We start from the raw sequence: 27,158 nt of genomic DNA, 5'->3' as shown, positions 1-27,158 counted from the left end.
GAGTGTCAGGCTGCCTCAGGGCAGTGAGTGAAGCGACTCACTTTTGCTGTCTCCACAGCATTTCACGGCTTACAAAACCCTCAGTCCGGTCAATCTGCTGGCCAAGGCACGAGGCAGACCACGGGACAGTCCATGAAACAGTGTCAGCGTCACTCCCCGCCCTTCAGTGCTCTCGGGCTGGGGCTGCGGACCACACCCCCTCCCTGGAAGCCAGGTGACCCATCCATCCCCTGAACGGGAACCAGCGGAGGGAGCCTGGGTCTGGACCCCGTGAGGACTGGCTCCCTTGGGATTCCTTGTGCCCCCAGTTGCTCCCCCTGGGCACCCAGCATTGATGATCCCCCGCTCAGAGGTCAGGCCAGCCCCAGCCTTGGACACGGCTCTGGACACAGCAGGAGCCCGTGGGTGAGGGCGGCTCCATCTGGCAGGCGGCAGGCAGGTGGAGCACTGGGCTCTGAGGCCACACTGGGCTCCCGGAAGGAGAGGCAGTGCCCGAATCAGCTGAGCTCAGCAAGAGCGGCTCACTGCTCTGCCAGGCCGCGGGCACGGAGCTGCCTCTGCTTCCCGGTTACACCAGAGGGCACAAGGACCGCCCTGGGCCTGGGTGTGTGACTCCTGCTTAGAGAACGGCCACCCCGGGAGACACTGACTTTATCCAATCCACCCTCCCACCAGCCACCAAGGCCGGGGCCAGGGTCCAGTCCTAGCAGTGCAGGCCGGACAGCCCTGTGTCCAGCACAGAGCACGCCCAAAAGTTCTTAGGGCCCTGGGGGGCTGGGGAGCACACCCACCCTGATAGCCATGTGCTGGCCCCTCGAGCTGTCTCCCCCACAGGGACCCACCCGTGCTTTCCAGGCCCTCCTCTCGCCCCCTGGGTGGGTTGTGGGCCTGGGAAGGGATGGGCACGCACAGATGCCCTCGGATGTGGAGGCGCTGCCTGTGGCAGGCGTGAGAGGACCTGGGCTGCAGTGGGTGGTGCCCGCTCGCAGAACTCCCCTGGCCTGACTGTCTGCATGGGCCCAGCTCTTCCCCCCACCGCCGAGACCCCACTGCACCCCAAGGGTGGAACGTGCTTTGGGCCTGTCTTCACAGATGGGAGGCACTGATGGTTGGAGTTTCTGCTGGGCTGGACAACAGTGAGGGCTAAGTAAGGGGAAAGAGCTCAGAGAAGGGGCAAAGGAAGTAACAAGAGATGGAAGGGGCAGGCACTGTGCAGTGGCCATGGTGCAGGCACCAGAGTCTGGAACAAGGTGGTCTGTGCCCAGAGCGATGCTAGCAGGCTGGGGGGTGACCAGGGCACCAGAGCGCTACTAGCGTGATGGGAGGGGTGGACAGGGACAATTTACCTTGCTTCCGCCCCTCCCGGCGCCACTGCCCACACCCCTGTACCAACCCTTTCCCAGGACGTTCTCAGGGCAGGGCCATACTGGCTGCAAGACAGGCCCCAGCCCTGGGGGGCTAGCCTCCCTCCAGGCCACCCTCCGACTGCTGTCCCCAACCCTGGAAGTCACTGGTAGCCACGTCCTCCAAGACATGCCCCCAGACCCTGGCCCAGCACATCCCGACTGCGCGTGTGGCTTCCTCCTCCCTGCAGACTCCAGCTACCCTTTGTCTCCGCCCACCCAGGCTCCCCGCAGCTCCCTCAGGGCCGTGTCCCTCCCGACATGCTGCCCGTGCCTTACAAGCAAAGGTGTGGGTCTGCGGTCCTGCTCTGGGCCGGCCACCCCATGCAGGGTGCTCGGACCCGGCCCTGGGCAGAGGACTCGGGGTGCCCTGTGAACAAGGGGGTTCAGACCTGCCCAGTACGGTGTGAAAGGCACAGCCCCTGGTGCTGACGGGGGCTCTGGGAGCTGGGCTCTCTCAGAGGGGACAGTCGGGCTCTTGGTGGGCATCTGCCCCCCCCAGCTGAACCCACTGTGAACCCTGGGAGGGCTGCACCCCACTCTTCCAAATGCTGCTCTTGCCCCTCACCCCCACTGCCCACTGCAGGGAGGACAAGCCACGGGTCAGTGAGGGTGAGCTGGGGGTTGGTGGGGGCTAGTGGAGGCTGCCAGGGGCGGCAGCTAGGGGCTGAGACCTCCGACGACGGGCTGTGAGGGTGGAACGTGCTTTGGGCACTTACCAAGCAGCAAGGCGCAAGCTGAGGGGGTGTAATGTGGGAGAGCACCTGCAGACCCCCCTGGTTGGGGGGCTTTTGCAGGCACCCCTGCCCGGGCTTCCTGATGGCGCTGTGCCTGCAGGCCCGCATCCATGGAACTCCCTGCCCTGGCTGGGACTCAGTTTCCAAAAACTGTTACTAGTTGGAGGCTCTCTGTACCCAGGACTGAAAGTGAGAACCTCGGGGTTGTCCTGTGGGGATGGGCTCCAGGCTGGATGCACAGAGTGTAGCCCTGGGGGGAGTCGGGCTGGGCCAGGGGTCCCTGCACGCACACATGAACAGGCCTGAGTCCAGGCTGGTGTGGGAACTCCTGGGGAGAAGGTGAGATATCTGCAAGTCCCAGTGGGCTCTAAGAACGGTGGCAGCCCAGGCCGTGCCCCCAGCCACCCACGCCCCGCCCTGGCAGCCCAGGCCCCGCCCTGGCAGCCCAGGCCCCGTCTCCTGGCAGACCACGCCCCGCCCCTGCAGCCCAGGCCCTCCTCCTGGCAGCCCACGCCCCGCCCCTGAAGCTCAGGCCCCGCCTCCTGGCAGCTCAGGCCCCGCCCCTGCAGCCCAGGCCCTCCTCCTGGCAGCCCAGGCCCCGCCCCTGAAGCCCAGGCCCCGCCCCACTGCTGGGGAGGAGCCGGTGCAAGGAGGTAGCAGGAGGGGGGCACAGTGACAGCTGAGAAAAGTCTGTTCCTTGGCTGTGGATCCACGCGGGACCTTGTCACTCCCAGCAGACGTGCGTCCTGTGAGGTAGCCCCTTCAGAGGCACAGGGCAGGGAGAGCCGCACAGCTAGCAGGGCGACGCTGTGGCCCCGGCTCTGTCCTTGGCCCCTGCTGTCCAGCCCTGCCCAGGAAGCACGGCCGCACCACACACAGCACAGTGCTCAGCTGATCGCAGCCGCCCTCTATGAGGGGTCCCTTTAGTTACGTAGAGCCAACTCTCATCTAGGCGACGAGGGACAACTGTCTCCTGCGATCGCTGGGAAACACTCCAGGAGGAGGAGCCGCGTCTGAAACTCAGATTTGCTCACACCGGGGTTCTCCTGGGTCCCGCAGGAGCGCCTCTTCCGGAGGGGGCACCCCAACCTGGAACCACCATGCCCTTTTCTCCCTTCCTTCCTGTGCTTGTTGGTTGCAATATGTGTGTGTGTGTGAGTGTGCGTGTACGTGCATGCATGTGTATGTGCATGTGTGCGCTTGTGTGTATGCGTGTCTACATGCGTGCATGTGTATGTACTTGAGTGCATGTGTGTGTGTGCCTGTGTGTGTATGTGCATGTGTGTGCCTGTGTGCGTATGTGCATGTGTGTGCGTATCTGTATGCATGTGCATATGTGTGCGTGCATGTATGCATGTGTGTGTGTGTGTGTGTATATGTGAATGCCTGTGGCACCCAGGCCTGCACTCACAGCCTCGCTCTCACATGGCTCCAGCCAGCCCTGCGCCCGCAGTTCCCGCCTCTGAACAGGGCCGAGTGCCCACCGGGGGCGGCTGTGAGGGTGGGGCTGTTGGAGCATGACAGCGGGCACAGAGCAGGCGTGAGGGACAGCAGTGCTCCTGCTGCTAGGGCAGCCCTGGGGGGAGGCGGCACTTGGAGGCTGCCAGGAAGCAGGGCAGGGGGCCAGAGATGCCTGCCACAGGGGCCATGTGATGGGGCCAGGCCAGCCCCCGGGTCCCTCCAACAAAGGGCAGCTCCCAACTCCTGCCCCGACACCCCAGCCTGGAGCTGGTTCCCAGGCCCTCGCTTCCCTCTGTCCTCATTAGCCTTTGCTGGGGCTGCCCGCTTCTGTCTGGCACCGTGCCAAGGCCCTGCTCCCGGAGCTCTGCCCTCACCGAGGCCCCGGCGACGGGACCCGTGCCTGGACAGGCGGGGAGCAGGTAAAGGACGGGGCGCCCTCGGAGGCCCGGGGGGCCTACGGCTCCATGCAGGTGAGCTGCCTCTCCGAGCCTCGGTTCCTCCCCTGAAACACAGGAGGAAGTGTGAAGACAGGAACGGAGGTCACGCTGGGCGGTGCTCAGCCCAGGGCAGGCGTGAATGCGACTACTGGGGGCCAAACATCGACAGTCTAGAGCATTCTGACAGGGGCCGGGAGGGACTCCGTGCAGACCAAACAGGTGGGAGCAGAGTGCAAACAGCTGCCTGCCCGTCCCCCACCCCCCTCTGGCACCGTCTCAGGTGCAGATTCCACAACCCAGGAAGGCAGCACCCCCGTCAGAGTCCAGGTACACGTGCACGAGTACCCTCCCTAGAGTCAGCTCCAGGCTATTCGGCCAGCCCCAACCCCTCCCCACCCCAGAGACCCCCAGCCTCCTCTGTGCTGGTAGAGTCCCCTACCCACAGCCGTTTTCTTCCTTTTGTCACGTTTTATCAGAGATGGGTGACACCGATGTTGGTGTTGAAGACGGACCCACCCGGCTGTGCTCAGCGCTTGGCTCTGTGTTCAGGGATGACTCCTGGGGGGGCTCAGGGCACCGTACAGGGGGCCGGGATCAAGGCGAGCACCCTCCCTGCAGTCCCACCGCTCTGGCCCCTGCTGGAGCACTGGGCGGGGTTTGTGAATGCTGTGACTGACGCCCAGGAAGATGACACTAGGTCACCATGATCCCGCCCCCCCAATTCTCTCGGCCCTCTGTGACCAACGTTTGTTCTTTCACTTGGTAGCAGTTGGGCCACGCCGAGTGATGTGCAGGGTCTGCTCTGGGCTCAGTGCTTGGGGATCACTCTTGGCAAGGCTCAAGGATCCATGTGGTGCCAGAAAAGCAACCCGGGCCTCCCTCTGGCAAAGCCTGTGCTTCGAAAAGTGAACTCCCTCTCCAGTGCTCACCACTGGCTCTTGGAATCTGGGTTTGGTTTTATCTTTGAGAAAGGAGTGAAATTCCAACATCTTTCTCCCTCTGGCTTATTTCATTTAGCAGAAAGTCATCCTCTCCTCTCTTTCCCGTGTTCTGATCTGTACAAATGTATACACACATTCTTTTGCGTATATACTTTATCCAGCCACCCATCAGGTTGCCACCATTTCTTGGCTACTGACAATAGTGCTGTGAGAAATGCAGCATTGCAGGTGTTCCTTCCAGTCTGCGTTTCCTTATTGCTCAGGGGCTTACTCAGAAAGGAAAGCGCTGGACCCTCTGGTATTCCTCTGCAGCTGTCGCCATGCCCGGGGGTTTACAGTGAGTTGCGCTGGACTGCATGTGTGTTTGTTGGGGATGGGGAGGGGTGCATGTGGTAGGTGGAGTGGAACAAACTTGGGGCCTCCATCACTCAATCATGCCAGGCAAGGACCTACCACTGAGCCACACCCTCAGGCCCCAAGTGGTATTTCTGTGACTTATAAAATTAAGTTTTAAATAAACTCAGGCGGTATGGCGCCCCCTTCCAGGCTGAGCGGCTGGATGAGAGGGTCTGAGCACGCAGCCCTGTGGTGCACTCATCAGCGCAGTGCTCCGGGGCCTCAGGGCTACACACGGTGCTGCTCAGGCCCTGTAGCCTGGGGACGGAGCCAGACCAGGGCCCTGCTTTGCCAAGCCCTGCGCTACAGCCCTGTGTGGATGGCTTTTTTGAAAATTTTCCATGCAGCTTTCCATAGCTACAACAGTTTACATTTCCACAACGATATACAAATTGTTCCCTTCTTCTTCACGCCCTCGCTAACACTTGTTGTTTCTTGTCTTTTTTTTTTTTAATGTATAAGTCATTCTCCCGGGGTGAGATGCTATCTCGTGGTGGTTTTGATCTGCATCTCCCTAACGGTGAATGATGATGAACCTTTTTTTCACTCGTCAGTTGGCCAAGGTGTGTGTTGCCTTGGAGAAGTGTTTCTTCTGATCCCCTGCGGTTTTTAAAAACTGGGTGGCTTGTTTTCTTGTTTATGTGAGTTCTTTATATATTTTATAGTGTATATATTTTAATATAAACATATATTAATACTTGATTATAAGCCCCTTGTCAGGTGAGTCCAACTATCTCGGTAGCTTTCCGACATTTACTTATTTTGTTTTCAGGACACTTTATCTTCTTTGGAGGTGGGAGTTTTGGGCCACACCTGGCAGTGCTCAAGGTTTACTCCTGGCTCTGCCTTCAGGGACTGCTTCTGGTGGGGCTTGAGGAACCGTATGGGGTGCTGAGATCTGAACCCAGGTTGACCGTGTGCAAGGCAGGTGCCCTACCTGCTGTACTATTGCTCCGGCCCTAATTGTATGATTTTTATCTTCTCAGGTCAAAGAAAATCTGGGATTTTGATTGTTTGCTGGTATAGCCATTCTGGAATAAAGCCCAGTAAGGTGGCGTAACATCATTCTAATATATTGTTGAGCTCAACATTGAATTGTTAGTAATTTGTTGAGGGTATTTGCACCTACACTTATTAGCAATATTGATCTACAGTTTCCTTTATTGTGTTGTGTCCTTGTCTGGTTTTGATCTCAGAGTAATTTTTTTTTTTTTTTTTGCTTTTTGGGTCACACCTGGCGATGCACAGGGGTAACGTTACTCCTGGCTCTGCACTCAGGAATTACCCCTGGCTGTGCTCAGGGGACCATATGGGAAGCTGGGATTTGAACCCGGGTCGGCCGCATGCAAGGCAAACACCCTACCTGCTGTGCTATCTCTCCAGCCCCGATCTCAGAGTAATTTTTGGCTTCAGAAAGTGTTTGAAAGTGCTCCTTACTCTTCAGTTTCTTGAAAGAATTTGAGAAGACTAAGCATTAGTTCTTTTTTAAATTAGGGGGACTGAGACCGGAGAGATAGTATAGCGGGCAGGGCGCTTAACTTGCACGCAGCCATCCTGGGTTCGATGCCCAGCAGCGCAGATTTGAGCCCCGTAGGAGAGATCCCGGAGTGCCAAGCCTGGAATACACCCAGAGCACCACCAGGTGTGGCCCAAAAAACAAAAACAAAAGTTTTGGAAAGCACAATCTCTGCTCCTAGGGGATCAGGTTTGATTATCATCATGGGATAGGTCCTTAAACACCACTGGAATAACTGAGTCAGGAGCAGACACTGAGCGACCAGGTGGGCTCTTGGGGGGAAAAAATAAACGTTTGGCAGAATTCACTAGGGGAACAATTTGATCCCGAGGCTTTCCTTTCCAGTGTCCCCCTTTCCTGACTTGGGATCAGTCTGTTCACATTTTTTATTTCTTCCCAATTCATACGTATGTTTCAAGATTTGCCCATTTCTTCCAGATTGTTCAACATGTCAGTAGACAGATGTTGATAGTATTTTCTTATACTTTGCATTTCTGTGGCATGCAATAATTTCTCCTCTTCCATTTTTCCTTCCTGACTTTATTTACATGAGCTCTCTCCTTTTCTTCACTTCCCCTTTGTGTTCTTGTCTACTCTAGAGTAGTTCAGCGGCATGTGGCTTATGGCTTTTCCAGCGGTGGATTTGTTTTGTACCACTGCAATCGGAAAGGATGTTAGACATAATTTCAGCTTTCATACATTTACTAAGACTTGTTTTGTGTCCCAACACCTGATAAATTCTTGAAAATGTTCTGTTCTTGATGCATACTTGCCAAGAATGTGTCTTCTTTTATAGTCTGGAATGTGTGTCAATTTGATTCAGTCAACTTGATCTAAGGAGTCATTCAGGGTGATTGTTTCCTTGTTGATTTTCTGCCCAGATGATCTATTCGTTGATGTAAGGCGGGTATTAAAGGACTCCTGATCTGGGGGGCCGAACTGATAGTCCAGTAGATATGGCATTTGCCTTGCAAACGGTCCCCTGAACCTGCCTGGAGTGATCCCTGAGCGCAGAGTCAGTTTGGACACACACACACACACACACACAGACTCTGAATGAGGTACCACAGAAGCATTTGCTTCCAGTCGGGACACATACACACACACACACACACACACACACACACACACACACACACACACACACACTGAATGAAGCACCACAGAAGTGTTTGCGCACACACACACACACACACACACACACACACACACACACTGAATGCTGAATGAAGCACCACAGAAATGTTTGCACACACACACACACACACACACATACACACACACATACACACACACACACACACACTGAATGCTGAATGAGGCACCACAGAAGTGCTTGCTTCCAATCAGCACTTGGTGTGGCCTGGCCCATGTCCCCTGGCCTTCTCTGTTCTCTCCTCTGCGTCTGAGCCATGACCCAGTAGGTACGGCTGAGTCCCAAGGCAGGAGCGCTGAGGAGCCTGGAGGCGCTGCTGCTGGCCTTGCTTCCAGGTCACCCTCAGCTCTAGGGAGTCCAGCCTGGAGACAGCATGACCACACCAGCTGGCCTCTGAGTGCAGCCCATCCAGATTCAGGTTTACTGTGGCACAGGAGACGGGAACTAGCTCTAGGCAGACAAATGAACTCACTCCCAAGGAAACGGGGTGGGGTACAGTGAAGCAGCGCCAGCAGGAACTCAGGCCTGGGTGCTCTAAACTGGGTCTAGCCTGGCCCTGCCTCCAGCATGCCCTGGACCCCATCAGTCCAGTCTCTGCTGCAGGAGCAGGAGGAGGGGGTGAGGGACCCTGACAGGCCCGTTCCCCCAGGAGCCTGGTACCAGCCAGAACTGGGCTGGGATGGATCAGTCCCTCTCCCTGCAAGTCTTGGGGGTCCAGAACGTCCTGTACGGAGGTGCTGGCCTGTGGCACTGTCCCTCCAGCTAATATCCTACCTTCCCCACGCTGCAGCCAGCACTGACTTGTTGGTGGCCATGGGTCTGCACAAGCGAGGCCAGGCCAGCTTCTGACCGGTGTGGGTCTCTCAGTTCAGAAGTCAGGACCCACCTCTGAGGCAAGGTTCTCAGAGCAAAGACCGCACCGGGGGGAAAGGCAGGGCAGGCCAACTATGGGAGGTGATGAGTTGTTGGATTCTACTTGCTAATATTTTGTTGAGGATCTTCGCACCTGCATTCATCAGGGTTATCGGCCTGTCATTTTCTTTTTTGGTCAACTACGGGAGGTGAAACCACAGCTGGTGCCAAGTCAGCAGCATGTGGGACGGGGGTCAGGAAGGGTGTGGAGCACCAGGGGGCCAGTAAGGTAAAGGAGGTGGATGCGGAAGGCGGTTGGTTGGCCAGGGTCTGGCGGCCGCGGGCAGACTCAGATCCCAGTGGAAATTGAAGGTGAGCAGGAAACGGGAGAGAAGAGAGAAGGCCTGAGGGCAGCAGGAAGCGGCGGTGAGTGCTCGGGGGAGGCCCAGGAAGAGTGGTCACGGGTGGGTGATTTGGAAACTGAGCTGTCCTTCCCCTCTCGGGGCACTGTCCACCCTGCTGCCCCCAGCTTCCAGCACATGCTGAAACCTGCATAATAATATCAGTGTGTGAGTTGTCTCAGGGGAGCAGACCCCCACCCATCCCGCCATTCCAGGTGGGTCACATCCCCCAGGGGCTGCATTTTTGTCCCTAAGGGAGATCATACACGCCCCTGGCAAGGGCTTTGACGAAAACCTAATGCAGCTCTGGTGTCCCCACCTATGGAACTGGGGACAGGGGGTGGAAAGGGACCCCCACCTGGCCTCCCAATTCACCCCAAGCTAAGGAACGTGGACAGGGGGGCATCAGGAGACACAGGGCGACGAGAGGCTTGAGTCCCTCCAGAAAGATGTGGACACCCCTCTAACTCGACAGCTCAGAGCAGAGGCTGGGGCTTCCCTCGCACGGCCACAGCACACAAAGCCCTTCTGGAATCATCTGACCCCCCAGTGGCGCTGCCTGTTGTGAAACACTGGAGGACCCAAGAAATACCTCAGGGGCCGGAGAGCTAGCCGAGTTTTTTTTTTTTGTTTGTTTTTTTTTTTTGCTTTTTAAGGGTCACACCCGGCGATGCACAGGGGTTACTCCTGGCTCTGCATTCAGGAATTACTCCAGAAATGCTCAGGGGACCATATGGGATGCTGGGAATCAAACCTGGGTCGGCCCGTGCAAGGCAAACGCCCACCCTGCGGTGCTATTGCTCCAGCCCTGAGGGAGCTGAGTTGGGAGGGCACTGGTCAGTCTTGCATGCAGCCAATCTGGGTTTGATCCCAAGCTGGGCTCCATCCCTGGCCTTCATATGGTTCCCCAAGCACTACCAGGAGTGATCCCCAAGCACAGAACCAGGAGTAAGCCCCACAGCTCAGAATAATCTGAGCCAGAAAGAGACTAGGGACAGGGAGAGCGGGCCAGTGGCTGTATGCTCCGAGCTGCTGACTGTCCCTAGACCCTTTGCTGGCCCCCTTGTCAACGGACAGCAGGAGTGGGGCAAAGCCCCCCAAGGACCACCAGGCAAAACTGCCAGAGAGGAGAGGGAGGTGGAGGCTTTGCTCTGGGGCCCAAACCCTCAGGCCTGTAGCAGTAGAGCTGCATGGGGCAGAGGGAGCCCGGGCCACCCCGCACCACAGGCCAGAGGACGTGGGTGGGCTCAGCTCCTGGGGGGCCCGGGAAAGCGCAAACAGGTATCCTAAGCCCCGTTAGGATGGCGCTGCGGTCCCCGAGACCTTTTGGCTCTGCTTTAGCCAGCAAAGCTACCAGTTTCTTCCCTGCCAGGACGTCAGACAGTAGCAGCTCCACGGCCTGACCCGGTCCTGGAACAGTCTCTCGGTGAGGGGGAGACCGTGCTGGGAACGGCTGTGGACTGAGAGGCCCCCTGGATCGAGGCCCTTCGCTCTCCCTCATGTCCAGTGGCAAGGCATGGGCCTGGAGGTCAGAGGGCAAAGGTCGTGCTCTGGAAGGAGCACTGTGTCCAATCCCTGCCTGGGCATGGGCCCTGAGCACCACCAGCTGTGAGCCCAGAACAAACAAGAGCAAAGCGCCATCTGGTTTCTTCACGAGCAGCCAGGGCCGCACTGCAGGTGGCCTGTTACGGGGGGGGGGACATGGCCCTCAGACCCCATCACCACAGGCACGTGAGCATGAGGGTCCTGACTGCCAGGGCCTCCAGCTAGGCTCTCGCAACAAACTCAACGGCCCCTGAGTCTGAGGCCAGACACTGTGGTTGCCTGCCAAGGCGCTGGAGGAGGGATGCGAAGTCTCAGGGTGCGAGTCTCTTCCAGGGGCTCAGACCTCAGTAGGCCTGCTCGTGAGCGGGACACCAGGCAGCACGGGGCACAGAGAGGGCACGAATGTGCTGTCCCCACTGAGCTTCCCCTTGGGCAGCCCTGGGCTCTGGGTCACGAGGGCCACTAGCACTGGCGGAGATGCAGGCTGCAGCCCGGGGCCCTTCTCACAGGGCGGAGACCCCACACGACAGGCCCGCGGGGCGTGCAGAGGGAGGCGCTCAGCGGGGGGGACCACGTCTCTCACTCGAGGGCTGTCTCGGACATGGCCAGGTTGTGGCGCTGAGCAGGGGAACGGCAAGTGGCTCTGTGGTAGGAGCCCCAGCGGCCCCCCGTGGGGATTGTGCCAAGAACTAGAAGCCTCGGGTTCCACATGCTCTTAGGGCTAATAAATGAAAGAGCCCAAGAACTCTGTTTCAGGAAGACCCTCTTGGATGCACCTCAGCTTGCTGGCACGGCCAGACGGGCTGAGAGAAGGGATCCCGGGACCCGTCGCCGGTGTGGACGTGGGGAGCATGTGCAGAGGGCAGGGCCGTCAGAGTCACCCGGGGCGGGCGTAAGCAGAGTCGACAGCCCCTTCCAATGTGTAGTAAGTCATTCCTTTATTTCTCAAGATGTGCACACTCAGTATTAAGCTGGCCAGGACAACTCACGGCTCTCGGTATGTACAGGCCCTTCGACGGCGTGGGTTACAGACAACTTCAAAGCTAGTGCACCACACACGGGATCAAACAGGAAGCCTAGAGCCCCCAGGCCACTCGGAGCACACTGAGGGAGGGAGGAGGAAGGAGGAATGATGCAGCGTCCCGTCAGGGGACTCGGCGCACAGGGCAGGACACACAGGGAGGGACGGCGAGCTAGTCTCAATCGTCGGCGACCGCGGTTCGGGGTGATGGTCAAGGGACTGAGTTCAACAGGTCCTTCAGGAAGCTCTCTGGATCAGTGATTTCCGATAAGAGACCTGGAACAGAGGCGGGGCGGTGAGGGGCAGGCCCGCACAGCCCCCGGCCCGCTGAGTCATGGCCGCTGGTTCCCGCCGAGAACACGCTGTGCTCGACAGGCTCCGACACAGCTACCTCGGCGCACGCGACTCCAGAGCTGGAAGGTGTCATCCAGATAACAAACACCTTCGGTTCAGGAGAGGGGGGCCCTGGGACAATGGCCACGGGGCAGAATGGGAGGGGGGGAGACCGGAGACCTCTTCTCAACGGGACCCCAGGGCACTGGGACCAGCCACTAGCCTGCAGCCAGGAGCCCCATTCCTCACCTACCGGGAGGGGACAGCCGAATCCCTGGGCGGCACCATGGGAGTCAGCGCAGCATGCATGTGGAAGCACCCCGTGCCCAGAGGGGCTCAATCCTCTCGGCCCCCACCAGGCCGGCGCTCCCATTTACCCCACAAGGAGCTGTTAACCCGAGGCTGGCACGATTCACGCTGAAATCACCGCCTGGCGTGGTGCCAAGGCGGCAAAGCATGCTGCAGACCTGCTCTTGCTGGTGTCAGGGGTGTTTTGTCCTTGTGTTTGAATAAGGTGTGTCTGATGTTCCGAGCTGTGCTTACAGCTTCAACTAATAAGCTCATGCGGTGAAATTCTGACCTCAGAGGCCTCCGCCAGCTGGGGTGCGGGGCAGAGGCCTGCGCTGAGAGGAGCAGCATCCATCCTTCCCCTGCCTGCCTTTTCGCAGACAGTCTGTCAGCAGCCACCCACCAGGCCCGGGTGATGGACACAGAGCTGGGCACGGAGGGCCCGGCAAACAGTGACCTGTGCTCAGCCAGGAAGCATGTCCTGGGACCCAGCAAGGCACAGCCCAGGGCAAAGGATAAGGAGGAAGGGGCAGTGAGTCAGGCACGGACAGCAGGGACCCCATCAGCACGCCAGGCCCAAGGACACAGACAGGAAGCCTGTCAGTGGAGGCTGTGCCCGGGAGAGCTTTCCCACCTCTTTACTTCTCCAAATTCCCACAGTAAGTGCCAAGAGAAAATGGGAGTGGGAAGCTCGGCTCTGGGGGCCGTACCTGAGCAAGAACGGAGCTGGTGCTCCTCAGGGCACCTTCCCAGGCTGCCCATCACCTGGGCCTGGCCATGAAACGCTGTGTCTGCAGTGCGGGAGGTCACTAGCTGCACGGCGTCTGCATACTAGCCAGGGGCACGCCTCTCTGTACTCACTGTGGGGCGCGGAGCAGTCTGTCGCCCTGCTCTTACAGCCAGAGCAGCTGTGCTGCTTTGGTATTACCCTTCCTTTAATAACCAGAGCTCAATTCTGCCGCACGTTTCTGCGGGCAGCTGTGACACAAGGGGTTGCAGTGCCCAAGAAGCAGGAGGAAGTCAGTAAACTCCGCGTAAGTTCTCTGAACAGCCATAAATGCCAAGAGTCATAAAGGGCCCCTGTCAGATCTTTTTCAGGGGGTGGACTGGGGGCAGGGGTTTTGGTCACATCTGTCTGTGCTCCAGGGACGATTCCTGGTGGTGGAAGGACTGAACATGGGTCACCACGTGCAAGGCAAGCGCCTTAACCCCTGCACCATCTCTCCTGCCCTTTTTATCTCTACTATGCCCAATTAGAAAGGGTTTTTCTAAGACGGTTACCTCCTACATAATGTGGAAATAACTGTAGTTCCTACCTCCTACAGAACTGACTTAAATGTGCTCTAGGAAAGCGTGAAGGAAAGGAGGGAGGGAGGGAGGGAGGGAGGAAGAGAGGGAAGAGAGAGAGACAGTCGTCTCCAGGGGTACTCCCTAGATGAAAGGGAGGAATCACACATCTCGGGTGAGCCTGGGGGAGCCCCAGGATGGGGAGTGCACCCAGGGTGCCCCTAAAGGCGGGTGGGGAAACGGAGGTGCAGCAAGCAGCGCTGAGCCAGGACTGAGTGTGGAGTGAAGGCACAGCCGCCAGGGTAGCAGGGGCCTGCCCAGGTCTTCCAGACCTTTGGTGGTGGGAAGTTCTTGCCCGTATTGCAAGTTTCTCACATACGAATGCTATGATCAGACCCCCTGAGGTGGACGTGGGCTGTGCTGCAGACCTCTGAGAGACAAACACTGACCGGCCACGTCGAGGAACTCTGAGAAGGTCTCCACCGGCATGAACTCCTCCTGGAAGGTCTTCAGAGCTCTGTCAGCAGCTTCGTAGATGGGCATGTCGTTGTGGCGGATGTATTCCGCCAGAGAGCAGGACCAGCCGCCCTCCGTGTTGCTGGTAGGCACCTTCTACAAGAACCAACAGGAGACGGCAGGGCATTACTTAATGCCGCCCGCCTTGGGTCTCAGAGCAGCCAGGACGCTCTAATCCAACGGAGATGGGAACCCTCCCACTTACATCAAAGTTTTCCCTGGAGGATGTGTTTTGCTTCCACGAACAACAACATTTCACTTCATCACAGCCCCCTTAATTAAGGCACCGTGTCACCTGAGCCTACAAGCTACAACAAGTGACCATGCGCTTCCTCCTCAGTCACTCCTGCACGTCCCAAGGGAAAGGGAAGGGCAACACGCTCCAAGCGAGCGGAGCACCAGCTCATACAGGGAGCCAGCCTCTCCCACAAGTGCCCCAAGGCTGAGATGTCCTATGACAAAGGGGGCTGCAGGATGTCACGTGCACAGCGGCCAACAAGAGTGATTCTGAGGGGACAAGCAAACCTGTATGGGGGTACAGGCGAAGGGAGCTGCAGCAGGCCAGAGACGGGAAACGGGAGTGGTCTGGCCTCCAAGCCGACCCTGGACGGAAGGGTCAAGCTAGTCTCCTGCCCGCCACCTCCCTCCCCGCAGCAGGTGCTGCTGCTTCTCAGCAGAGTTTACACTGCTGAAAGCAGCCAAGCCCGGCGCTTCCTTACCTTGAACATGTTGTAAATAAGATCGACGAGGGCCCAGAAGAGAAGGGAGGAGCGGTAGGCAGAGTAGTCCTTCACGGCCTTGTCTGTCAGCCTGGAAGAGACGCAACATGCGCATGAGGACCCTGGAGCTACTCAGAGGCCAGAGAGAAGCACCTGGGAGCAAGGACCAAGTCACCTGCTTCTGCCACTCACCTTCCTTCTTGGCACAAAGCAGCGGTGAGCAAGGGCCTTTGAAGCCCTGGGACTTCAGCGGTTTATTAGAAAATGTCCCATGAAATATTAATCTTTAGTACTGACTCCCTTCCAAACCCGGAGAAAGCAGAATGGAGGCGGAGGAAAATCTAAGTGTGCCACACGATCAAAAGGTCTGTGCCCTCAGAAACACCTCACAGCCTCGTTTCCCTCTGGGGAGCCCCCAGGATGCCCTTGGCTTTGACAGAACCTCAGGAAGGAGGCAGGAAGCAGCAAGGTTCTACCTTCGGTTGTCTGATGAAGTGCGCAGACCTAAACTGTAGGATAACATTGGGTTTGTCCTTTTAGCCTTACCGCAGAGAACTTAGTTTACCTTAAAGCAATGTCCTTTCTGTATGGACACAGGAAGACAGTTAATATTATGCTTTGTAACTTGGGAGCCGATTGACTCTAATTAATATTTACTCCCGATTGACTCCAATTAATATTTACTTCCGGGCATCTGCTTTCTCGACTCAGTTGACCTTAGTTCCTAGCACCCCAAAAGCAGAGTCCCGACAAGGGACAGAACGGACCCAGGGCAAGCTGTGAGCTACTCTGGCATCAAAATGGGCCTGGCCAAAGCGCCACAATACTCAACTATAAGTTGAGAGCATGGTCATAGACAAATGCTGTCATGATCCAAAAGTAACGACGAGACTAGGACCCTGCTGGGGTTAGAAAGACTAACCTGGCCTGAGGACTGTGGTCTGGAATATACAGTGAATGTCCTCAGGAAGAACCAAACTTTAAGTCTGATATATCTCTTACTGTGTTCATACAGAATTATATTGCTAGAAATATTAGAAGTAAATTTATTACAACTATTTAAGTGGATTACTAGCTGAGGAAGGAAGAAAGTGACACCCCCTTGTTTGGATCCCACCCTTGAGCGGATCTCCTAGTAATCTGGAGTAATCTTCTTAGATGAGATTTTGTTAATCTCCTGGAGAAGTGGTCTTACCCTTCTTTGTTGATTTGTTAATGTTCAACCGACCTTTGTGTCAATACCTTATATGAGTGCTATATAAACTAAGACTGTAAGAGAAGCAGAAGAGAGAGGCAAGACAGAAGCAGCAGAGAAGACACAGAGGAGAGAAGACACGGAAGTGGAGGAGAAGACAAAGAGGCAGAGGTAAGACAGAAGCAAGGAGAAGAGATAGAGCGGAGAGAAGACACAGAAGACACAGGAGAAGATACAGCGAGAGGGCTCCGGAGAGAGAGATCGGAAGAGACAGCAGAGACAGAGATAGACAGAAGAGAGCACAGTGGCACACACACAAGCAGAGCACAAGGAGGAGCCATCCCGATCCGGTCCATACAAAGCGGCTCAAGAGCACCCAACTCGAGCAGCGAGAGAGAGTGAAAGGGCGCCGCCCCGAGAGCCCGAGAACACCACACACCACATACATCACATCTCCCCCTTCTGCGAGCACGCGCCGTTTGTACTTTTTACAAGGTTCTACCCTTTGGTCGCTTTATGAAGTGCGCAGACCTGAAGTAGCCGGCCAGAGTACTGGACCATTTGGCTCATGCTGAAAAGCAGCGAGTGGCTGTAAATGGGTGTTTGGCAACAGAATGTCTCGGATGGACGATGCGGCCACCTCACCACTTCCCAAATAAATGCCAGCATAATCCCAGGATGCTCACCGCACCCATTTCTAACCAGAATCATCACCTTAATCCCATGATTCAGATCAGGAGGGAGGGCAGAGCGGGCTCTCTGCCTTCTCAGCAGACACCGGTGTGAGGGACAGTAAGGCCACAGGGCGGTACAGAAAGATCAGACTCCCCCTTTCTCCAGGGCGATGACATCAGTGCCAGCACTCGGTTTGTACGAGCCAAAGCCTAGGACAGTTGTCTGCAAGCTGCCTGCACCTCCACCAAGGCCTGATGACGCCTTGCCATGAGATTCTGCCTCCAACACACTAGGACAGCCCAAAAACAAAGGGGTCGAAACCTAGAGTGGGCCTGAACATGCACATCCATGTGTGTGTACACATGCTTGTGAATCACAAAACACACAAAGATACTTTATTATATAAGCCAGAGCTAGGGCCAGAGCACGAGGGCAGCAGGGAGGGCATTTGCCTTGCACATGGCCAACCTAGGCTCAATCCTCAGCAAGTCGCGAGCCTGCCAGGAGTGACCCCATGCCCCAAATAACCTTGTCGTAATGGCCCCTTCGAGTAACACTTTCCTGTGTACTCTGTGAAGTGCACTGGGGAAAACAGAAGCAGCAGCAGCTGAAGCTGTACTGTACAGGCCTCGAGCACAGGGCTCAGGAGATGGGCCGCCACACCCACGTTCAGCACAGGCCTCCTCATTAATAACCAGAGTCGGTGAAATCGATGGACAATTTCCCTGAAATAGGAAGGCTGGGATGTGCCTCCCACCTTCTCCCTCTCCCAATACCCTCCAAAGTGCACCCACTTCCCCCGGCCACCACGGGTGAGGTGCAGGGGTGGGCCTATGCGTAAAGGCACTAGTTCACTTCTCTGCACTCAGGACAAGGGAGAAATATTCTCCGGGGGCCAGAGAAATAGTACAGTGGGTAGGGTGCTGGTCTTGCACATGATCAACCCGGGTTCAATCCCATGTGCTCTTCTAAGCTCATCAGGAGTGATCCCTGAACACAGCATCAGGAATAACCCCTGAGCAACACTGCTGTGGTTCGGAACAAACATACACTTCTCAAATGAGAGACACACAGGAGAGGCCTAGCCTACTGTGCACACTCTTATGGTGTCGGTATATCTGCTTCCAACCCCATAATGACCCAGGACAAAGCCAGGGACACTATCCTGAAGGCCAGGACGACACCCTCTTAGTCCTTCCAGCCACTGGCCCTCCTTGGAGCTTGTTCCAAGAGCTGCACACGCCCAGCAGTGCTGCTGGTCTCAAGAGCACACTCCTGCCCAACCCCTTGGCAGCTCTGTCCTTCGCGATGGCTGTGGTGCTGGGGTAAGCAGGAGTCCTGAGTGGCCCTGTCCAGCGTCACAGGTTAATTAGAAAAGGTGAGTACAGTGCTACAGAGAAAAGGCAACTCCCAAGTACAGCTTACACTGGGATTCCCGAGCTGTGACCAAATCAGGTTTTGCTTAACTGCCCGGAACAGTACTGGATTCTAGTCTCCTAATTGAAAGTAGAGCAGCCCCCAGGGCTCCTGTCACACCTGCCACTGAAAGCCTGTGTCCAGGTGAGAGCCACTCTGTGCTGTGGACGCAGAGCTAAGCCATCAAACCTGCAGGCCCACACCTGACTGCTGACTGGAGCGCCACGCAACACCGCCAAGTCTGGGGCAGGGCAGGGAGTTGGCAGGAGTCTAGCAGATGAAGACGCTGGTTCATGAATGAACGCCTCCTGATCTCTCGGGGGCATGAGTGCCTTCAGCACCTCAGAGGTGAGGGGGTACGTCACTCTCAGGTCTGGCTCAGGGGCCAGCTCTGCTCCCCTGTGGCCTACAGACATTTTGCCCCAGACGCTGGCAAAGGCAGACTCACAGGGAGAGGTCTCCTGGGGTGAATCAGGCCTGTTTCAAAGCCGAAGCAGGCAGGCAAACCCACACCCTTCTCTAGCCCAGGGCAGGCGAGGGGTGTGCAAGGCCGCTGAGTGCGGTGCCCACAACGCGTCCACTCCCTGTGCAGCAATCCAAGTGGTCAGCTCCAAGGGCTTCAGGTTGCTATTTCTCTCAGACACCTCCCACAGGACCCACAGTCCAGCAGGAGGGCGTGAAAACAAAGACCACTGCCTGCAGCGCCGTGCTGCCCGTGAAAGGTGCCTACGTGACCAGGAGAGACCGAGGACGCAGGCCGGAGAGATGATCGGCTCTCCCGCTTCAGGAGAAACTCCCCAGCAGCAGCCACACACAACTTCCCTGGTTTGTGCCCAGGCCAGCAAGGCTGACTTCTTCCCTGAAACCCTCCCTGGGGGCAAGTTTGGGTGATGTGCTGGGGACTGAGTACCAGGCCTGGAGGAGGCCTGCTTGCTCCCAGCCCTCACGGCCGGGCTCTCGGGGTAACAGACTGGGAAGGGCTAGTGCCACTGACCAGCCTGGTGAGCCAGACTTCACTGAGCACGCATGCGGCCAGTCAGGGGTCAAGCATCTGGGAAACACTGCGGGTACCCGGCAGCCTGGAAGAGGACCCCACAGCAGACACTGACCTGGTGGCTCCTCCTGGCGCTACCGCCCGGGCGTGTGAGGTCACCAGCAGGCGCCGCAAGATCTCCACGCGGGTGGTCCTCCACTTCTCAGGGGGCAGGATGTGGAGGGCCAGGACTGTGAAATAGTGGGGCCCATCCACTTCGAAGGCACTCTCCACCCACTTCTCCTTGGGTTGTTCCAGAAAGCCCTGGAGGTTCTTCTCCTCTCGGGAGGTTGCTCGGGTTCTGGAACACAAAGGTACAGAGAAACTGAGTCAGGAGCAGGGCCGGCCACATGAGGGGCTGCTTGGACACTCAGATCACTGGATACTTCCCTCATGCCTGCCACCCCTCCACCTCTTTTCCAGCAGTCCCGCCTATCCTTGCTCCCAGAGCCTTCTCGGTCGCTCCTGCTGCTTTCCCCAGCTCAGCTCCAACAATTCCAAACTACGAGACTCGGCCATGACACACCCTAACATCTCTGGCTGTGGGGGCTGGCACCGCTTTAGTCTCCAAAGCCCAGAGAGTAAACTGTAAGCCCAGACTGTAAAATGCTTGCTTACAGTCCCCAGACCAGAGAGACTCCAGGCGCCAACTCTGAGCACAGGGGCTGCTGTCCCCACTCCGCCCCACCCGGGTCTTCGAAGGGCTGAGGTGCTCACACCACCTGGGCACCTGCATCTCTTGGTAGGCTATTTTGGTCCATTTTCTTACGTACGCAGGTCCTCTCTCCTTTAAGAGAAGTTTCTCCCGAGTAAGCAGGCTGCCTGTTCTCCCTCGTGCCTAATGGCAGTGACAGTACGACACGTCACTAACACCAGAAACTGTCCTGCCAGCTTTCTAAGGCGATCTCCTTAACCCTCACGATGATGGGACAAGCACAATTTCAAATAGTCCCCTTTCTCAGTCTTACAGAAGACAAGAACCGTGGCAAAGTTCTTCTCAGCGATCTCCCACAAAGGCCCGAACCCGCCTTAAGCGTGTCTGGCACTCACGGGCTCTGTCCCACAGGGCAGTGCAAGCTGCCCTGGCTGCCCTTCACTCTGGGGAAGGGACTGGTCTGCTGACCCCAGGGCCAGGGGCAGACAGAGGCCCGCCAGAGGCCAGCGGCAGAGCGAGGAGGGGCACCCGAGCTGTCAGTGACGCAGTGTCTATCCAACAGTCCTGCCGTTTGGCAGATGAGGGAGACACCGAGGGAGCCCTGCCTGCACGTCCCTGTCCCTGTGAACAACAACACTGCTGGAGACACGAAGGACAAGAGACAGAGTCCTGTAGCCCCATCAGCTCTGCAGCTGCCGTGGGTGGACTGAACACAGCCTTTCAACAGCACGTCAGTACTCCACCCCAAAGATCTGCCTCTCCCCAAACCTTAAGTATGAAATCATGGGCACATGAACCTCTTAACCTGCTTACAAAACCTGGGGTAGAACGAAAGAACATTATTCTCTCCCCCGCCCTATGTGCTTCTTTAAAATCACACTTTGAAAGGAGTGGGGAGGCCACTCTAAGAACTGGGGTGCTGCCTTCCATGTGCACAGCCCTCTGTTTGATCCCCGGCACTCTATGGTTCCACCGAGCACCTCTGGGTGCTTCCGGGGGGCTCCCAGTAAGATCTGAACAACATCAGGCTGAGAGCCAGGAGAGGCCCCTGCACACACTGAGCACAGGGCGGGAGAGAGCTCACTGGGCGGAAGCCCGGGTTCAATCCCCGACACATCGTTCCCCCAAGCACTGAGCCAGGTGGAACATCTGAGCAAAGCCAGGCAAGGCCTAAAGCCACACAAAGCCACACTGTTAAGCACCAACCTGATTTTCCATCACGCCTATAGACAACAACATTCACTTAGGGCTAAGGGCCAGGAAACACCCCCTGACTGTGCCTGACCCAGGTTCAATTCCCAGAACAGTATGCACGGCCCCTGAGCACTGTGAGCTGAGGGTCCCAAGCACCACCAGCACTGCTGGGGATGGGGTGGGGGGTGGGGGTTGCCTCCCCTGACTGTCTCAGGCAATCTTTCACATCCCTACCCCCTCCCAAGCCAGAAGCCCAAGCCAGAAGCGTTATCCACTGGGGAAGAAACACAGATGACAACTCCAGTTGTGCATCGTTGAAATGAGCCCTTGGTTCTGCCACCCGCCAGGTGTGAAACATTCGCCTCGAATAATTATGAGTAGCTGTGTCCCCACACGCTCTCCATCCCCACCCTGGCAGTGTGGCCGGCAGAAGCTCCAGTGGTGTGGCCCCTCGCTGTACCCACCCCCTCGGGGCTGCAGGTCAATAAAGAAACAACCCTTGGCCGTGCACAGCGGGAAACGAGACTGCTCTGGGAAAGTCAGATGCCCTCCCCACTCCGGCCAGGTAACTGCCCTGGGTGGAGCCGGGGCGGGCCAACAGGGAGAAGCGGAGCCCTTCTGGGGCAGGGAGGCCACGAGATACTGACGTGTTCAGGACGTAGAGCACAGTGTGAACGATGTAGGGGATCAGGTGGATGTTGCTCTCCCGGCCACCCCCGCCAGTGTCCGCGCTGAACGACTGCTCCATGGCAAAGCGCAGGAAGAGCAGCTTGATGTCGTGGATGTTGAGCTGGTACGTGGGCTCCCGCTGGCCTGTACATTCCTGGAGGTAAGTGTTGTGCCTGGAGAGAAGCAGAGACAAAGCCTAAGCAGGTGCCCAGCTCCCGGGGAAGAGCCGGTCTGGGCCGCAAGACCGTAGAGCATTCTCGCTTCTGCTCATCTCAGCAGGCTTCTCTCCACCACTGCTCAGAATCTACTGGCTTGGGGGTGGGGCCATTTCCTAGTGGACAAATGTCACAGAACACATTCTAGCTGCTTCTGTGAGGACATTCTGGAGAAAGAAATGCAAAACTTGCAAAACTTATTCTGGCTCACAAGGTGATCTAGCCCTAAGAATTAGCTCTTTAACCCTCAAATAAATTTTTTTCTGAACTTAGTCCTATGCCAAGTTCCTCCCTGGCTGGGGAGTTTCCTTCCCTTTGACCTTATGCATGACTCCATAAGATAAGCATAAGGTCCTCTGTCAAGGCCTTTCGGGAGGATGGACATCTTGGAAGGAGTCCAGTATCCCCATGTCTCTATTGAGGTCCACTATTTAAAGCCCAGAGGTGCAGCCACATAGATGTCCACATCAACTCTGGAAAATTTTGACCACAAGGATCAAGTCAGGAGCTCCTTTGGCCAACTAAGGTGAGGTAGCAGATGACCCAAAGTTTCATGTGGTGCCTCAGGCTCTGGGGGCGCTGCTTCCTCTCAGATGGGCCTGACTGCAGTCAGCTTCCCCTCAGCCCGCAGAGGCATGGGGTTCCAGAGAAGGGGACAGGAGACGTGTCACCACAGCTGTCAGTCCCCCACCCCTTCTCCTGTGGAGCACGTTAGCAGTGCCCTGAATGCTTAACACTCACCGTGCCAAACAAGTGGCAAAAGCTGACTCGGGGACGTGGGGCCCCCACACTGGCAGGAGTCCGTTGCACTTAGTGTTGGCGTTCTGAAGGGCGGCACTTTCCCACTCTTCCCGGCCTCGAGCCAATCTAGATTGGGAGCGGAACAGGGACAGTGACTTCTCGGAAAGGGGTATCCAGGCATACGGGTGGAGGAGTTAACATGGGGGGGAAGTCAGCCCAGGCTCTTGACTCCACACACAGAGCAGCCATTTGTCAACCTCAGCACGGCATACGGCAGCTTCGGGGCTCCCAGTCAGCATCTGCTTTTCTGCCCGCCTGGACCTCAAACCGTGGCTCACCTACACCCACCAACTGACCATGTCCTTAAAGCAGCCACCGAGTCTCGCCTACTCCCAGTGCAGGACCGCAGGCAAGCTGCCCGCCCTCAGGAGCAGGCAGACCAGCCGTCGAGTTGAGGGAGAAGCCTAGGCCGCGGTGGCGGGGCCGGCCTACCTGACGGCAGCCAGGTGGCAGTCGTAGTGCACGATGTTGAAGTGGGACACAGTGCTGTAGCCCTGCTGCTTCCGGGGCTTATTCTCCATCTCCTCCAGCGCCACCCGCTTGGTGAAGGTGTAGATGCCCAGGACCTTCGTGGGCTGCAAAGACACCACCAGAAGGAGGTGAGGGCTCATACCACGGCAGGCGCTGGGAGGTGGTGAAGCCGGCCAAGGGGACACGACACTCTTCTTCCAGAGAAGGGCCATGTTCAGGACAGAGCGTGGTGGACAGCACCTTGGATTTTTGGTGCGCACTCAGCTGGAGCGAGCCAGCCCTACTAAGGTGTTTGGGGGAGGAACCCAATAAAGCAGATGCTATACAGATGAGAGGCAGAAACTTAATATGAACTATCTTTCTCTTCTTTCTGCTTCATGTAGCTGAAGATAAAGAACGAAGTGACTTCCTGATGCCACTTGCTTTTCAAAATGAATCAGGCACTCAGCCTGCGAAACAGAAGGATCTGTGGCCAAGAGGTCTTGAGCACCAAACCATCAGTACTGTAGTCATCCTAAGCCAGAGACGGGGCGGGCACCTTTCAGGCCTCAGCGCCAACAGGCCCCACAGAGCTGCTCTTTCAGCTCCAGTCCAGGAAAGCCGAGATTCCCTGGCCCGGACCCCCGGGTATCTGAACAGAAGCAGGCTGGCGTGTTCCTAAAGGACCCAGGCCCAGAGTAGGGCACACTGGGTCCTCCAAGCCCTGGAGGGGCTAAAAAGACAAAGACAGGGGCCACAAACTCAGAGGCCTGGACAGAACTGCCTGGCAGGAATGGCTGCTAGCAAGCAGCAGTGAATGAGTGACACTGAGTTAATAAACCGCCTCGGTTGTTTAAATCAAAAATGACCTGGAGTCAGAGAAGCCTGGGCGAGGGTTCTGACTCTGCTTCCTCACCTATAAACCAGGTCTTCCGGAGAAAACTACCCAGTTTACACAAAGTGTGGGCATGGGAAGCCCGAGACCCAGCTGGCAGCTCCCTGCCTTCAACGTGGGGCAGGGTGCACACCATGTCCCAGACTCTGGGAGAACACAGGCCTGCAGGTGATGGGCACCACCGGGCAAGGGGCCAGGCTGCGCCAGGAGCGCAGGCCCGAGACGGTACCTGGAACTTGTAGCCCTCCCTGCAGATGCAGCACGTGAGGCCCGGCTCCTCGATCAGCTCCTCCATCTGCTTCAGGAGCGCGGTCTTCGTCACCACCTGGCCCTTCTCATTGGTCTGCAGAGGGAAACCCACACCGTATGTCAGATGGGTTCCATCAGCTGCTGCCGAGTGTAGGGACACCCAGGAGCAGGGCTGACTGCAAGGAAAGCAGTCTCTGGCTGGTAAGACCCAGATTCCTCTGCTGTTCCTCTCCAGGAACACTGGGGCAGGATCCCACCTAGCTGGACCCCTGGCAAGCTGTCATTTCCTCCCCCAAACCCCCTTTCCTGGTGCCGGCAACACCAAGGCACAGGGTCCTCTGCACTGCCACTCTCGCGTGCTGCTCCCGAGAGGCGTCCACAGGACTGCTCCTCCTCCAGGGGACACGGTGACAAGAGCACAGAGCTTCATGCCTCACAAACAGGCTCAAAATCCTTCAGTCACCTACTCGTTTTTTGGCCTCTTGCCTTCACGTCTCAATCTCACTCTGAAAAGTTAGAATATTAACCTCGTAGAGCCACGCAAGGGCTTAAAATAGAAAATCTATGGCAGGTGCCTCAGAAAGTGACATACATCTCTGAGGAACAACGGTTATTAGCACCAGCTTTACATTTCCTAGGAACCCGTCTTTCAGCCTCCAGGTCTAATGTTCAGCAGAACCCTCTGCTGTGAGGGAGGACGAGAGAAGTGAAGCATCTAGCACGAGGCCCAATCCCCCAGTTCACTTCTCTTCCCGCTGCCCCTCACATCGCCTTCCCTATGCCATGGCTACCTCGCCACCAACTGTACAGGCAAAACTGTAGGGATCAAGAGTGTCTGTACCGTCATGCCCAGGGTGCCCAGCGCTTTCTGCCTCATGGCCATGGCCATGCGCTTCTTCTCAGCCCGAGTCTCCCTGCGGGCTGCATCGATCTTCTTGTTCACATCCGGATGTTCCCGAAGCGCCTCCAGCAGGTTCTCTGCCAGTGTCCCGATGCCCTCATCACTGGACACCTGCTCCAGTTTATGCAGGTTTGTGATGGAGTCAGTTCCTATCAGAACCTGCCAATGAGACCAGACATGCATGGCAGCAAATGTGGACAAACATCCATCCCAAGAGTTAAAAAAAAAAAAAAAGGTATTGGCGTTGCTGTTCAGGGCTGACTCCAGGGCTTATTCTCAGGGATCACTCCTGAAAGTTTTTGGGGACCATATGTGATGCCAGGGATCAAACTGGGGTCAGCTATCTGAGGGGCCAAGAGCCTGCACTGAAATATTGATATCACGAACAAGAAACCCCTGGGCAGCATCTAGCCAGCAGAGGGGGAACATCAGACCCTGGAATCCCCATCACCTCCACCGGGAAGGCACTAGTGACAATCGCTAGGTATTTGACAGCAACCAAGCCAACCTGCAATGTGAAAGCTCAGCACTCACTCACTCGCTAACTCATAAATCTATTATCACAGGAGATACGCCTCAACTTTGTACCTCAGCAAAATTACTTGTTCTCTCATGTTTCACGCTCCGAAGTGCTGAACCCAAACTCAACACTCTGAATGCAACACTTGCTGCGCACACTCCCCATACGCAATCAACCTCCAAATTCTAGTTTTTCTGTCTCCTGGGCTCCGCCAAGTCCATTCCCTGTCTACCTCACTCACCGGGCTGCCAACATCTCCCACCTAGATCATGACGAAAGCTTACCAAACACTCCTCCTCCCTCTGATCTCATCCTTCTAACTGCAAGCACACTGCCCTTAGTGGGAAATCTACAGTCCTCTTCCCTGGGCAGTGTGTGCCAGTCTCATGCTGTCATACCTGTTACTAGGCCACCTGTGCATGCCTCACCTCCACTGTGCAAATGTTTTCATTGCTTGGAACGCTTTAAAGCTCTCTTGTCTGAGCCTTTGCAGGTGGGTGGGGCAGAAGGGAGGGAGGGAAGGATGGGGGGTGGGGGAGTGGAGGAAGTTAATACTGAGGTTAAACCAAACAAATCCTAGCTAGAAAATAACATCAGAGGGGCCGGAGCGATAGCACAGCGGGTAGGGCGTTTGCCTTGCACGCGGCCGACCCAGGTTCAATCCCCGGCATCCCATATGGTCCCCCAAGCACGCCAGGAGTAATTCCTGACTGCAAAGCCAGGAGTAACCCTTGAGCATCGCTGGGTGTGACCGAAAAAAAAAAAAAAAGCAAAAAAAAAGAAAATAACATCAGAAATGAATATAAATTTAACTAAAACTACAGCTGAAGCACACGAGACTGACAAGCATCATCAATTAATGAAATACAAATTAAAATCACGAGTCAGCACTTTACACGCAGCAGATTGGCATTAACCAATGACGTCACCAAATGCTGCTGAGGCGGGGAGACAGTGGCCCACTCAAACAATGTTGGTGGTGGGGCTGGAGCAATAGCACAGTGGGTAGGGCATTTGCCTTGCACTCGGTCGACCCAGGTTCGATTTCCAGCATCCCATATAGTCCCCCGAGCACCACCAGGAGTAATTCCTGAGTGCAAAGCCAGTAGTAGGAGTAACCCCTGTGCATCGCCGGGTATGATCCAAAAAAGCAAAGCAAAAACAAAAACCAACCAACCAAACAAAAACCAAAAAACGTTGGTGGTAATGTAAAATGATCACTAACACCAAGGGTAATTTAAAAAAAAAAAATGCTAGGGCTGGAGAGATGGTACAGTGAGT

The 27,158-nt window shown here is 56.5% G+C and overlaps 1 protein-coding gene across 9 annotated transcripts in view; it reads right to left on the bottom strand.

The window, feature by feature from the left end:
• Positions 1 to 11,764: 11,764 nt before the first annotated feature.
• UBR4 (ubiquitin protein ligase E3 component n-recognin 4) overlaps positions 11,765 to 27,158 on the bottom strand; it is a 141,478-nt gene continuing 126,084 nt past the window's right edge. For all 9 annotated transcript variants that reach the window (XM_055140939.1, XM_055140942.1, XM_055140946.1 and 6 more), the window contains 9 exons: positions 25,298 to 25,516; positions 24,437 to 24,550; positions 23,295 to 23,437; positions 22,803 to 22,928; positions 21,825 to 22,019; positions 19,405 to 19,629; positions 15,010 to 15,100; positions 14,224 to 14,386; positions 11,765 to 12,142 (listed from right to left, as the gene is read on the bottom strand). In XM_055140939.1, coding sequence (XP_054996914.1) covers positions 12,078 to 12,142; positions 14,224 to 14,386; positions 15,010 to 15,100; positions 19,405 to 19,629; positions 21,825 to 22,019; positions 22,803 to 22,928; positions 23,295 to 23,437; positions 24,437 to 24,550; positions 25,298 to 25,516 — 1,341 coding nt within the window. In that variant the 3' untranslated portion in view covers positions 11,765 to 12,077. The remainder of the gene's footprint in view (positions 12,143 to 14,223; positions 14,387 to 15,009; positions 15,101 to 19,404; positions 19,630 to 21,824; positions 22,020 to 22,802; positions 22,929 to 23,294; positions 23,438 to 24,436; positions 24,551 to 25,297; positions 25,517 to 27,158) is intronic.

Source organism: Sorex araneus, chromosome 5 (genome assembly GCF_027595985.1).
Source record: "Sorex araneus isolate mSorAra2 chromosome 5, mSorAra2.pri, whole genome shotgun sequence".
Taxonomy (NCBI): domain Eukaryota; kingdom Metazoa; phylum Chordata; class Mammalia; order Eulipotyphla; family Soricidae; genus Sorex; species Sorex araneus.
The sequence above is the reverse complement of the archived record's forward strand: the minus strand, read 5'-3'. Positions and strand labels throughout refer to the sequence as shown.